Source organism: Cydia pomonella, chromosome 6 (assembly GCF_033807575.1).
Source record: "Cydia pomonella isolate Wapato2018A chromosome 6, ilCydPomo1, whole genome shotgun sequence".
NCBI lineage: Eukaryota > Metazoa > Arthropoda > Insecta > Lepidoptera > Tortricidae > Cydia > Cydia pomonella.
In genome coordinates, this window is record NC_084708.1 from 17,644,120 (window position 1) to 17,656,789 (window position 12,670).

The 12,670-nt window shown below is 37.3% G+C and overlaps 3 protein-coding genes across 3 annotated transcripts in view; 2 read left to right on the plus strand and 1 right to left on the minus strand.

Moving 5' to 3' along the window:
• Window positions 1-211: 211 nt before the first annotated feature.
• Window positions 212-4,788, minus strand: LOC133519161 (uncharacterized). Its single transcript, XM_061853121.1, has 4 exons — window positions 4,302-4,788; window positions 3,978-4,141; window positions 3,039-3,176; window positions 212-1,591 (listed from the first exon to the last, which is right to left on the minus strand). Exons 1-4 carry the CDS (start codon window positions 4,612-4,614, stop codon window positions 1,448-1,450), a joined length of 759 nt encoding a protein of 252 aa, XP_061709105.1. The 5' UTR covers window positions 4,615-4,788; the 3' UTR covers window positions 212-1,447.
• Window positions 4,789-4,905: 117 nt separating this feature from the next.
• LOC133519159 (mitochondrial import receptor subunit TOM40 homolog) lies at window positions 4,906-8,873 on the plus strand. The gene is made up of 4 exons (XM_061853119.1): window positions 4,906-6,105; window positions 6,443-6,763; window positions 7,185-7,379; window positions 7,973-8,873. Exons 1-4 carry the CDS (start codon window positions 5,740-5,742, stop codon window positions 8,195-8,197), a joined length of 1,107 nt encoding a protein of 368 aa, XP_061709103.1. The 5' UTR covers window positions 4,906-5,739; the 3' UTR covers window positions 8,198-8,873.
• Window positions 8,874-8,992: 119 nt separating this feature from the next.
• Window positions 8,993-12,670, plus strand: part of LOC133519160 (short stature homeobox protein 2-like) — a 32,565-nt gene continuing 28,887 nt past the window's right edge. The window contains exon 1 of the mRNA XM_061853120.1: window positions 8,993-9,489. Within this exon, the coding sequence (XP_061709104.1) occupies window positions 9,276-9,489 (214 nt within the window). The 5' untranslated portion in view covers window positions 8,993-9,275. The remainder of the gene's footprint in view (window positions 9,490-12,670) is intronic.

Genomic DNA, 12,670 nt, shown 5'->3' on the forward strand with positions numbered 1-12,670 from the left:
CCGATATTGCAATCAAATAAGTCCTGTTCCTTGTTTCCTTCCCTTACTTTGCCAAGGTTGTAAAAATACGACATAAAAATGCTCATTTGACAACTTAGCTTTCCTGGTAGGTCGCTACTCGCTACTGCAAGAGGTATATGCTACTATTTTTTATTATTATGCAAATTAAACCAATATTATTATGGTGCACGGATGAAATGAAACAAAATAATAATAAAGTATATAATTTAATTGTATAAAAGATGTGATGTTTTGTGTATTAACTTTTTTTAATTAATTACCTTGATTATTAACTTTTTTTATCTATGGTCCCACATAAAAATAGCTAAAGCAGGGCACTTTTGTACCAGCGTAGTTTTGTTTATATTTTTGTTAAATTAGAATTTGTCCCTCAATGACTAGAGCTATATTTATAACAATGTCAATACATGAAATTCTAAAGTAAGTGGCTATGATTAAAAGCAAATAATTATCAATAGCACCTTTTAATGTTAAATTGACTATTTTGTATTTTTATCACAATTAAGTACAACATAATCTCAGAATCATGATTTAATCACTTTTACAAATAGATAAAATACTATAATTCATTCAAAATCTAAAATTCAAGTAGAAAAATCACAGAAAGTGCTTACCTTAAGTAGTTAATAAAAAATATATACATGATATGTAAAACTGATATAAAAACAAAGCAGCATTGCCATTAAGTTTAAAACAACATTTTGTAAAGTGTCTTATTTAATTAAGGCCTTTACATCTAACGCTAACAACAATACACATATTGGCATGGACAGTCAGCAAAGTTATTATTATTAGCATCTCTGCATACAAATATGTATGCAGGTGTGCTAAGCTAATAGTTTTGCCGACTGTACCTACTTCTTGCAAGGTCGTCAGTTGCGATGGGTATCTTTAACTCCTTTAAGTTTACTGGGATACGAGTAAACAGAACAGATAATCTATCGATTAAGTATTTTTAGAAAAGTGGACGTAAAACCTCTGCAAATATGTGTTCACACAAGTAATTTTAAATGCCATTGATCTAACTTTGTTTGTCTTTAGTACATTAGACTACTAATCATAAGTCTGCATAGTGTAAAAGACCAACTACGCTGAAACTAGACGCAACGTATGCGCAATGATATGTCCTCAGTGTATCTAGTGGCATTCAGAAATAGATAGAGTAAACAAATAAAACATGAAACCGGGCATTTTTTGATTAAGAATGATAGACTAAAACAATAAATCCACAAATAATTCTGATGAAGTCGGTTAAAATACCTTTGATTTATAACAGAATGTAAACCAGAACGCGGTAATCTCAATTAACAGAAGCCTGCAAACAGTTTACTTTATCAATTCTGAATACTGGATATTAATACTAGATCTTTTTCAATCACTAGCATGCCAATCCCTAAAAGGACTACTTATTATTATTATTAGATCGTTACTTGTTCCTATTTTTGTTGTACACGATGGCGAGTTGCTTGACGAGCGCTCGATCTCCGTGGTCCCAGAGCTTCTTTGTCAAGCCTCCGAGCGTGCCATCCTCGTCGTTGTTTGTCCAATCTAGCAGCAATTTGTAGCGCGCCTGAACATAAAAGTTAATATTGTAAAGTGGTACTATTTGGCGGGTCCACATAGATCGAACCGCCTCGCGTGGAAATTCCTGCGCGAAGCAACTCGGTCGGTGGAGAGGTGCCTCGCCCGAGGCAATGCGGCCGAGGCACGTCTACACGGGCGGCTCGTTCTACGTGAACCCGCTTATTTGCGAAGGGATCGCTAACTGCTCGCATACATTTTAAGATGTGGACTCGAGTGCATGTGCGTTTTACCTTTACGTCTTACAGCCCTATATACTACAAAATTACGATTGTTTACTCCTGTTAAACTTAATCCTGAAATTACCTAATATGAGACGCGTGTACCCGGCTTACAGTCAGTAGCATTGAAGTTGATAATCTATAAGTTATTAGGAATAGGTAGTCTAAATGGAATATATTAAAGTCTCATAGGGGTCATTACGCGTATGATTACATAAACATGCACTTATGCAATGAGTACATAAGTGTATTTAGCTCACGTGAATGCAAAATTCAAGTCAATAGCTATCTCAAGATCATGTCTTGCTTTATTATAAACAACTTTAATTTGTACAAAATAAGGTTGATATTCCAAGTTTCTCAACACCAAGTTGCACTAGAGTAAGTTTAGTGCGTCATTAAGGTACAAAACTATATAACCTAAAATAAATAAAACGAAATTAAAGCAAGAAATATTACTTTGCCGATTAGCAAAGTAATATTTCTTGCTTTAATTAGCATGGATTTCCGCAAAGTAACGCCTGATTCTATTAATTAAAAAAATTCTCTAAATGACCGTTCCGAATTGAGCAGGAACATCTTTGCATATAAGTAAGTGATATAAGTTTTTGTAAGAGAATTGATTGTAGGTAATAGAGAGGTAATGTCTAAGAAAAAAACGTGCCCCTTAGTTTGACATTTCAAACAGATGGCGCTGTACTGCGCCATTTTTTGTGGTCACTTTTGTCAATTGTCAAATGTCAACTTTTGAAAAATCTGAATTACAGCATAATTTACGAAGCTATACAGCGCCATCTCGTTTACCATCAAATTCAAGCAGGAAATTGTCTTAGATTTTACGCATCTTATTAGTCTTTGATAATCACATATTATCATTTGAGCTACTGATGGAAATATACTCTGGTCTGGTAGCTAAACTGTAAGGTATAGTGGATTTGAATCCTGGCTCGTACCAGCGAAATTCTCGAAACTTTGAATGCCTAAATACGTACCTAACTATAGATCGAGTCATTCACGAAGAAGCGTGCCTTGACTCTTAATGTCATGTTATTAAAGGTTAGATTTGACAAATCTGCGCGTCATCGTGGATGAAACGGACTATACCTAAAATCATTGCGCAATCTCAAAGATAAGGATAGAACATGGAAAAAGAAACTTTAACATATGTTTTGAAATCAAATATAATAAAAAATGATAAATGTTAACAAGTCTTACCTCCGTGACCCCGTAATCGCGTGTATTGATCTCCATGGTCTCAATCTTCCCTCTCAGGAAGCCCAGCGATATGAACAGACTGTACCAATTCCTGCCTAGATTGCCCGATATCTGGTCCAAGTACTCATGTTGTATGGGCTGAAAATATATAAAATTGTTAATATGATATGAGTAATGATGAGTGACAGTTTAACAGTACTTATAGGTAGGCTCACATCAGGGAAGAATCGCAAAGCAAGATATTATCACAAATTATTTTTATTTTATGACAGCGAGAAGTCCCAGGAATAATAGGTATATAAGTTGAATATATGGGCATAAAATTTAAAAATAATATTTTCATCACACTTGCTCGAAAAAGATCTTATTTCATGCAGGACACTGAAGGACAAAGGCCTAAATTGTTCCTGCAGGAGATATGAGTGGAGCTCAATCAGATATCAGGAAGTTATTATAAAATAGTATGCAAGATTTGAAGAAAAAGTTAGTTACTTACATAAATATGAACATGCATATGGTTTAGCCTCGATGTAACATTTCCAATTTTCAAATCATTGTTAATTCTCGAGATATTTAGCAATGCAACATACAGCCAAGTATAGTTGCACCATAACTACAAGGGCTCTATTTTAACATTGTGGTATAGAACCATAAAAACATGAATCCTGGCATTTTATTTTTATTTTTCCTTGAGCCAGGCCAATGCTTGTGATGTGTAATGCCTATTGAGGCATTGGCTTATTGACAAGTAAGCACTGAAAATGTCTTGCTTATTAATAAGCTAATGCCTAGTTTGCATGATCACTATGAAGGAAACCAAATTTACTTCTGGATTGCCTTACACCATATGATTCACACCCTCTAACGGACCCAGTCAGAAATACATTCTTTACACATTTTCCTAATTTTGAAATTTACTTTAGGGAATGGAGTACTAACTTTTTGCTTAGACTCCATGAGCAAAGTGATAAGATTACACTTCTCCACCTCCTCCTCTTCAGGGTCCATGTTCTTCTTAGTGGGTGGTTTTGCTGAGCCCATATAATAGTCATCTCCCCAACGGACATCATTGGAGTTCACTATGTTAATCACATGACCAGTTGCTGAAACATAAATTAAACATAAATCAAAGGAATATCAGGGATTCCCCTGATGGTATGAAGCCATCCAGCTGTGATGAAAATGAAGCCATCAACATTTCAAATTCCTTTGTTTTACTGTTTACTTTATTTAAACCTTACTGAATAGTTATTAGTTACTAACCTTGTGTGTTTACTATGCAGTCACTTTTCCTTTTCTCCTGTTTATGGGGTTTTCCTTTTTTAGTTTCCTCTTTGAAAAAGTGTTTCTTAGGTTTCGATTTCTTATTTTTCTCTTTCTTCAAATCATCGTCCGGTTCCTCAATGACAATAACTTCGGGTTCTTCATTATTAGGGTCGTAGTTTTCATTGTTTTCCTCTCCTTCATTGTTTTCATTGTCATCCTGTTCTACTCGCCGATTCCTCGGGGGCCGCGGCACAGCATCAGTCTTCAGATTCAGGAAAAAATCCTTAAATTTAGCACTCAAAGTATTCATTTTTAAAATCAGGCCTTCTCAAACAAAGAAACTTTGGCAAATAAATGAAATAGTTTGTAGCCCTTATTGAATTAGAATGGTTGAACATAAATAAGACATTAAACTACAGAATGTATTGTTTATAACGAAATTTCAGTAAATATCGGATTTTAATAAGAATTATTACATTTAGAAATTTTATTTTGTTATCAAAAACACACTGAGAGTGAGAACTCAGACTGACGTAGGTGACGTATAAAACTTTAAGTTGCCATATTAAAAGTTGTAATTCCCCCATTCGTTTTTAATGCAACACATTACCTCAAAATATTATAAGACTGTAAAACTGCAAATTAATTTGAAAAATCAAGGAAAGTTTCATTTAAATCAATATTATTATTTTTTATCTGATTTATAATGATGCGGTATGTTTTTCAGTGAATTGAAAGTTATTGTGTTGACAAAGTTAATTCTAAATTAGAAGTTTTATAACACTGGCAACAGTTTGTCATTACTATCATAATTATTATTCCATTACATTTATCTTATCAGTCGTTTCAATTTCTTGTTGTACTTTATTGTTACTATTTTTTAACAATGTTACTTAATAATGATTACTTAAAAAATAAAACAACTCCACAACATTTCCTTAGTAATGGCTTATTTATTACGATATAACATCACGTGTTTATGACGTCACTGGACTGGGGAATTCCCTCTAACCATCCTCAAATGCCTCAAACTAATTAATATAGTATTAGTATCTATAAAATATACCAACCCGACTGCTGTTGGAATACCCAAATTTTTTGTTTGTTTCACTTATCAATCAAAAAATAATAATTGAAGAGCATGTGTCGCGATTGCTAACACATTTAAAATGGCGCCACTTTCCAACATTGGTTTGAGTAGGATTAAATTGATTCAGTACTTATTCTCTGTTGTTTTTTTTAAATAGTCAATGAACAAACAAATAAAAATTAAGATTTTATATAAATTCTTGTTAGGAAACATGAATGATTGATATGGCTGTAATATTCTGATTTTAAAATATAAGTCATTCTTGTCACTGTCAACATCAATTTTGCAACTTATCTTTCTTTAAATACACTATTTTGATTAATTTTCTACGACTTAAATAAAATAATGTTTAAAAGTGATTCCCAGTCTACAACCTTGTCGGATTTGATCAGGCGAGGTTTCTTCGAAGCTGTTTATGCGAAGAGTAATCCTAATTCCTGTGAGAATTCCCCGAGGCGTGGTTCGGTTGAGGCTGCGGAAGTAAAGGCCAGGGATTGCGCTTGCCCTCCACCAGCGCCACCATGTTCTTCCGGAAACCGAGGGAAAACCGGGGCAGGGGTTTCCGGTTCTCGTAACCAGCCGCAAGGCGACCGCGATCCTGGCGGACTGCCCACGGGCGCCACCAACCCGGGTTTGCTCAGATACATCCACAACGCAGCTCGTTATAGGATACCCCAGTGCTTTGAGGGTGCCTCGCTCTCTGTTAAACAGGTGACCAAACATGTACCTGCAGTGTAAGAAATCCTTTATCAATATTTGTACATCGAGCTTTCCTTGGGTAAACTTTGTGATTGTTGGTAAAAAAAAGCAGGATACCTTGTCTGCTACTTCTGAGCTTTCAATAACGCCCCCACGCCCCACTATAATCTTATAGTTGGGAACTCCTGTCAATACCTTACTTCCATCTATAGTTGTCCAACCGAACCAATACATGAAATCGCTGTATATAAAATCACTATATTCATACGCGCTTTATTATGTTGCTTAAATGTTCTTAAAATAGGCCAGTTAACGTCATAGGTACTATCAACAATACATATACCCGCAGGATACTAAAGAAAACTGGATGCTCGGTCACTCGATGGCCTTCAGTTCGGTATCGCCGGGTGGTTACAAACTCCTACTATCCTACATGGACAAAAGCAAGCCGTCAAAGCTGCCTTACTTCGTGATGGAAGCGGCACCTGGCGGACAGATGAGCTGCGAGGTTCGGGTGGGCCCCTCCGACAACACTCGGGCAACAGTTGTCGCACAAATTGCTGACCGCGAGATTTACAGCTTTGAAAGTATTTTTGACGCCTACTTTAATAATTGCACGGCTTCTGTTATTGCCGTCAATCGGGACTTCATTGCTCTTCATTATCTTCAGGTTAGTTTCATTTCACTACAACTTATATAAAACACTGTGTGTATATGTTCGATATGAACTCAAAAACTACTGAAAGGATTTTCATACGGTTTTCACCCTTTCGATAGAAGAAGGAAGTGAATAATTTATTAACCTGTGCGAAGCCGAGGCAGGTCGCTTGTATGTATGTGTGTGGGTTGCAAATCTACTCAAAAAGTGTTCCAAATTGTTCTGCAATCGCTATCAAATCAGTAGCTTAATTTAATGAGTTTTGATTGTTAATTCCAATAGTCCTCTGAAAATTTACTAATGATCGCTGTCGTTAGTACTAGTTCCTCGGTAATGCTGAATTTAACCCAGCACGATTCGGTGGTCCCATGACCACGGCGTGTTATATATAGGTACATGTGCTGTTACTGTCATTGTTATGCGTTTGTTGCAGGCGATAACGGATAAAATATCACTGGGGGCGGAGTTCGTATCCCGCGTACAAGCGACGGAGCTGAGCTCAGCATCAGCCGCAGCACGCTTTATGACAACGGAGCATTCAGCTAGCGTTACCCTGGGTAGCCGTGGCTTGGACCTCTGCTACGCTCGTGCCATCGCGCCGCATCTCACCGTCGCAGGGATGCTTGAGGTTACTGCTTATTTTGAAATGAAACTACTTACGGGAAATTCAACTAACGCAACCCTGTGCAGTCTTATATATCTTCGCAAGAATATTTGAGGTGATTGCTGGTTGTTCAAGTGACGCTGGATGACGAAATGGCACATAGGAACTAGCGCCAAGTTATGTCTTGGACCTGTCATTGACCTATCTTACGCACGTATACGATGCAAAAATTGGTTCACTAATAATATGATACCTGGCGCAAATGGAAACTGAGAAAACATAACCTGCATATTTTGTTGTCAAACACTAAGTACCTAACTGGTCAGTTCAAACTTACACGTATGTCCTAAATAAGTATTACTATACTTAAATTATTTAATAAATGCCAAAGGAACTCTGTCTGTATTATTACATTTTCACGACTATACTATTATACCTATGCCGATTGCTGAACGAATAATCCAATTTGAATGAAATTTGGTCATGTAGAAGACTTCAGCCCTAGGAATACTTTGTTTTTGGAAATGTAGAAGGAGGGGAAATGACACCAGACCGAATTAAACACAGGCGGAGCCGCGGGTTCAGGTAGTATAAGTTGTTTGAATATTTTTTCTCAGGTCGGCTTCGCAATTCGCCGCGCAGTAGCAACCCTGGCATACGAATGGCGCGCGGACGAGTGGACGGTCCGAGGCTCGGCCGACTCGGACGGCCTGGTCGGCGCCACGCTGCAGCGCGGCCTAGGCGGCAAGCAGGCCAAGCTGGCTTGCGAAATATCGGCGCTGCTCAACCACCCTAATAATAAGTTCCGACTCGGTTTCGGAGTGACTGCTGCCGTTGTTTAGATTAGTTGGATGAAGATAATGATTGGCCTTAAATTTTGTGCACGGAATATTCAATATATGAGCACACGTAATATAATAGGGTAATAAGAGAGACGCGTATTTGCGGTGTCGCGTACACCAACCAAAGTTGACCTGTTGACTAAGAAAGAATGACCTCTCTTCAAGCTTTTATTAAAATATTTATCAGACTACGTTTACTAATGAAAAATTCCTTATAAATTCCCTAATACTTACTTATTCATGCATGAAATTAGAGCCTAAAGGTATAGTGTAACATTGTATTCTTGTACCTTGTAATAAGTAGTAGGTCTTCGTTCTTAACCTGTGATATTATTAACTAAATGTAAAAAATATCATATTCGAAAACAGACAGTTGAATGTATCTTCGATGAAATGTTTTTAATTTGCCAATTTTTTGTTTTGACTACGTATATTAACCCCATAAATTATTGTGAGATTTTTTATTGTGGCCGTTGATTGGGTTACCTATATATTTAAACACCACCCACTAGATGTAACCCGCTAATTCATTGATTTGTGACATGGACTTTCAATCTTAATAATTTTATTAATTTTACCCTTATTTTTATAAGTGTTTATAACGAAAGGCAAGTTTAGTATAAATATTAGTTTTAGATAGCTTTAACAATAAAATAATTCCTTGGAATCTATTACCTATTAGTTTTCATTTCACTCAATAGGTATATTTAGTACATTAATTAATTAAACACATAAATCTTCAACTCACCGGCTCGAATTTCGTCACTTAATTTAAAATTCTCACAGCACCATCGGGAAGGACCTGCATCAAAAATTCATTGTCAATATAACGATAATGTAGGCGTGCATTACGCTTCGCCGGGGCTCTAGACTCCCGGTTGCAAGCCACCGCGCCTGCGCGCGGCAGGCGGGGCTTCGCTACACGCCCTCGCGCCCGTACACAACAATATACACCCTATTTTCAAACTTTAGGGGTCGTAATGGGTTGATATGTTGGGTAAGAGGTTATGTGGGCGTAGCGCCGCCTCTTGTAACGTAGTTTGTTCAGCGTGGCGCGAGCGGGCGCGCGTGTTCAGTAATGGTGATGGAGCGGCTGGCGGACTTCGTCAGCAAGTCGCTGGAGGGGGGCGAAGCGCCGGCGCCGCCGCCGGAGCCCGGGGAGCCGGAGGACGCGGATGAAGAAGTGGATATCACGGCGTTGGAGGCGCCAGCGCCGAAGCGGCCTAGGAATTGGTTACTATCACCCGTGCCCGCGCCCTGTAAACGGGAGGATGAAGACGATCATAAACATGGTGAGTTGAGATACGCTCTACTAGTAGCTAGTTAGTTGTACAGTAAGCGCGATCAGATTTATTGGAGCGGCCAATGTGCTTAAAAATATCTAATCATGATTTTTCATATATTTTATTACTATTTGTTTACATATTTACATACTTAAATTACTTAATGAATCTAGATATTGCCTTTGGAACTTTACGTAAGTTTAGACATACAGTGCTAAAGAGAATCTTGAAATTAGCTTTAGAACACATATGGAAATATAATGTGACGCCATACATAAGTCAATGTCGACGCTATTTCTGTTTTTCTAATCAATAGTATCTAGTCATTTTCTTCTTTCTCTAAGCAAACACATTTTACTCTTCCATTATTCAGTGTAACCGTCGCCGCACGAAGGATATAAATTGCGATGTGTACCTACCTATTAAATACTGTGCTTAAATAGACATTAAAATATGTAGATAAGCACATACGAGTAGGTATGTGATATTTACTATAATAGTGCGATAACTTCTGTTATACATATATCGTAACGTAGGAGACAACAGTGACTGTTTCCTAGTTGACTACAGAACCCTTATAGTTTCACAATATCCGTCTGTCTGTCCGTTAGTCCGTCCGTCCGACTGTTAGACTGGGGCTTAGTACTAGAAAGTTGATTATAAGTACTAGAAAGGGTGCTATTCGGTAGAAGTATATATATATATATATATATCCCTTACACCGATAATGTGGTAAAATAATACTAGAAAAATAGTTATATTTTTACCAGAGGACTGCTGTTTAAAACCCCTTGTGCTAATATTGAACATACTATAGGCTTAGCTGTAAAACATTAATTACAAATCGTTTCCAAATAAATGCTTAGGTACAGAATATTTATCATTTAAAATCAACGTTGCATTTTATCCACAAACGTGACAAAATAATTTCATGCAAATTATGATTTGTTTCCTCTTGTTAGCTGGTACGAATAGAATGGATTGTGATGAAGTTGGATTTGATTTGTATACTTTAATTTTTTTGTACAGTTAGTGTTTTCCTAGTTTTGGTGTGGTGAAACAATTGGTGTTAGTCTGTTTAACCGTCATGTCTTGAAACCTTTGCAACTTTCAAGATTCCACTTTTAGAACCACTAATCCCTACATCCGTGGTTCAATTTTGGAGTCTTTCGCTTGCTCGGGTATCAATATAAGTACGAGAAGTTAAATCACATCTTTGCCTCCTTGTGAAACAAACAAATAACTTCTTCTTCTTCTTCTTCCTCGCGTTGTCCCGGCATTTTGCCACGGCTCATGGGAGCCTGGGGTCCGCTTGACAACTAATCCCAAGATTTGGCATAGGCACTAGTTTTTACAAAAGCGACTGCCATCTGACCTTCCAACCCAGAGGGGTAAACTAGGCCTTGTTGGGACAAATAACTAATCCCTTTTAAATACGGTAGCAACTGAGTGTCTGTCAGAGGGTCTCTTTGTCACACTAATTACAGCTTCATTGGAGTAAAAGAGAAAAATACCCGCAATTGGCGAACTTCCGTGTTCGCGGTAGGCCCTCTGATATGTTTGAAGTGATGATGAAGATAAAGGGAAATCTTAAAAAAAGCGGCTACACACCGGTGAAGCGAACGCCCACCCTGAAAGCGCCAACATCGGAAAATCGGAAATCGTTTTTCGCCCCCCAATTTATATCCCCATGTACGAAATATCATTTTCATCACACTTGCTCGAAAAAGATCTTATTTCATGCAGGTGTGCTGAAGGACAAAGACCTATTTTGTTCCCGCGTGAGTTATGGATTGTAAAAAAATATTTATTTAAATATTTTATTTTAAATATGTCACTTATTCATACAAAGCAAGTAGCATAAATGAGTTTTACTTTAATATAATATTTGCTATTTTGAAAGTTTCTATGAATTCTTCGTCCCTAAATTATACGAAAATGATATACAACTTGCCCTAGTTGCTAAGAGCAGGTATATAAATATAGCATAGATTGGACCTGGTGACCTGACCTCTCCCCTCTCTTACTAACAGACAATTCAGTTATAATATATGAAAGTGTATTGTAAAATCTTACACAAATACCCATGAATGATTTTTTAATTTTATGGAGCCTAGTGAAGGGCACTGCGAGCTTATGCTTATTTCTAGTATCAATCTTATGTATTTCACAGTTTTTCTTAAAACTGGCAATGTTTTTATGTACACACAGAATATTCTCATAACATAAATATATTGACAGTGCACTGGGCTATCAAAATCGCTGCCAACTTATCTTGGTCTGACCCTAAGAAGTTGCACACTTTCGCATATTGACGCAAATATTTAATATCCGAGTAAGTATGTATAACAATTTATATCGCCGATTTAGCCGATTATAGCCTAGTATTATTAAAATTTGAACATGTCCGGCCAAAAATCCTTAAGCCTTAGTACTTTGAGAAATGTTAATTAAAAAGTGTAGAGAGCTTTTTGACATACTTGGTTAAATGCTTAATTTATAAGGTAATATATGATGTTCTCTTAAGAATATGTAAATATTGTAAACTATTATTAGGTATAAGTATAGCTGGCGAGCGGTAATTTCATTTTAAATTCTGTTAAGGTTTTGATATGATATCGTATATTAACGATATTAGTTACATTACGAGCGAAATGCACTGTGGGATTATCTATACTATAACAATACCAGAACAATACGAAAACATTAACAATTTTTGAAATGTTAATACTGCTCCATATTAATTTAACCTAAGGTAGGCACATCATTACCGTCGGCCGTCGGCAGCGGTACACGACACTGCACGGTAGCGGTGAGGTAGGCACATCATTGCCGTCGGCCGTCGGCAGCGGTACACGACACTGCACGGTAGCGGTGAGGTAGGCACATCATTGCCGTCGGCCGTCGGCAGCGGTACACGACATTGCACGGTAGCGTCGGCCGCCGGTTCGATGTTTGCTCTCCCTGATAAATAAAAACTTTTTTCATCTAATGCTCTGAAAGTGTGGGTCATTGTTGATTTATAAAGTGCGCAGAAAGTGATAGAAAATTATCACTTTAAAATGATTAGCACTAGTGTAGAAAAGTGGTGTACTCTGTGTCTCCGTGTCATTTCCGGGGTGAGGGCCTGGAGATCTGTATTACAGGTTTATTTGTATTACAGGCCTAGTTCAGACTCCAGTCTCTCACA

What these genes read in the sequence shown, in the direction of transcription:
- LOC133519161 (XM_061853121.1), bottom strand. Translation starts at nt 4,614, where the DNA reads ATGAATACTTTGAGTGCTAAATTTAAGGATTTTTTCCTGAATCTGAAG. An exon ending in CTGCATAGTAAACACACAAG is followed by an intron (nt 4,142 to 4,301) that starts GTTAGTAACTAA and finishes TTTATGTTTCAG; the next exon opens with CAACTGGTCATGTGATTAAC. An exon ending in TCATGGAGTCTAAGCAAAAA is followed by an intron (nt 3,177 to 3,977) that starts GTTAGTACTCCA and finishes ATATATTTTCAG; the next exon opens with CCCATACAACATGAGTACTT.
- LOC133519159 (XM_061853119.1), top strand. Translation starts at nt 5,740, where the DNA reads ATGTTTAAAAGTGATTCCCAGTCTACAACCTTGTCGGATTTGATCAGG. An exon ending in CCTCGCTCTCTGTTAAACAG is followed by an intron (nt 6,106 to 6,442) that starts GTGACCAAACAT and finishes ATATACCCGCAG; the next exon opens with GATACTAAAGAAAACTGGAT. An exon ending in CCGTCGCAGGGATGCTTGAG is followed by an intron (nt 7,380 to 7,972) that starts GTTACTGCTTAT and finishes ATTTTTTCTCAG; the next exon opens with GTCGGCTTCGCAATTCGCCG.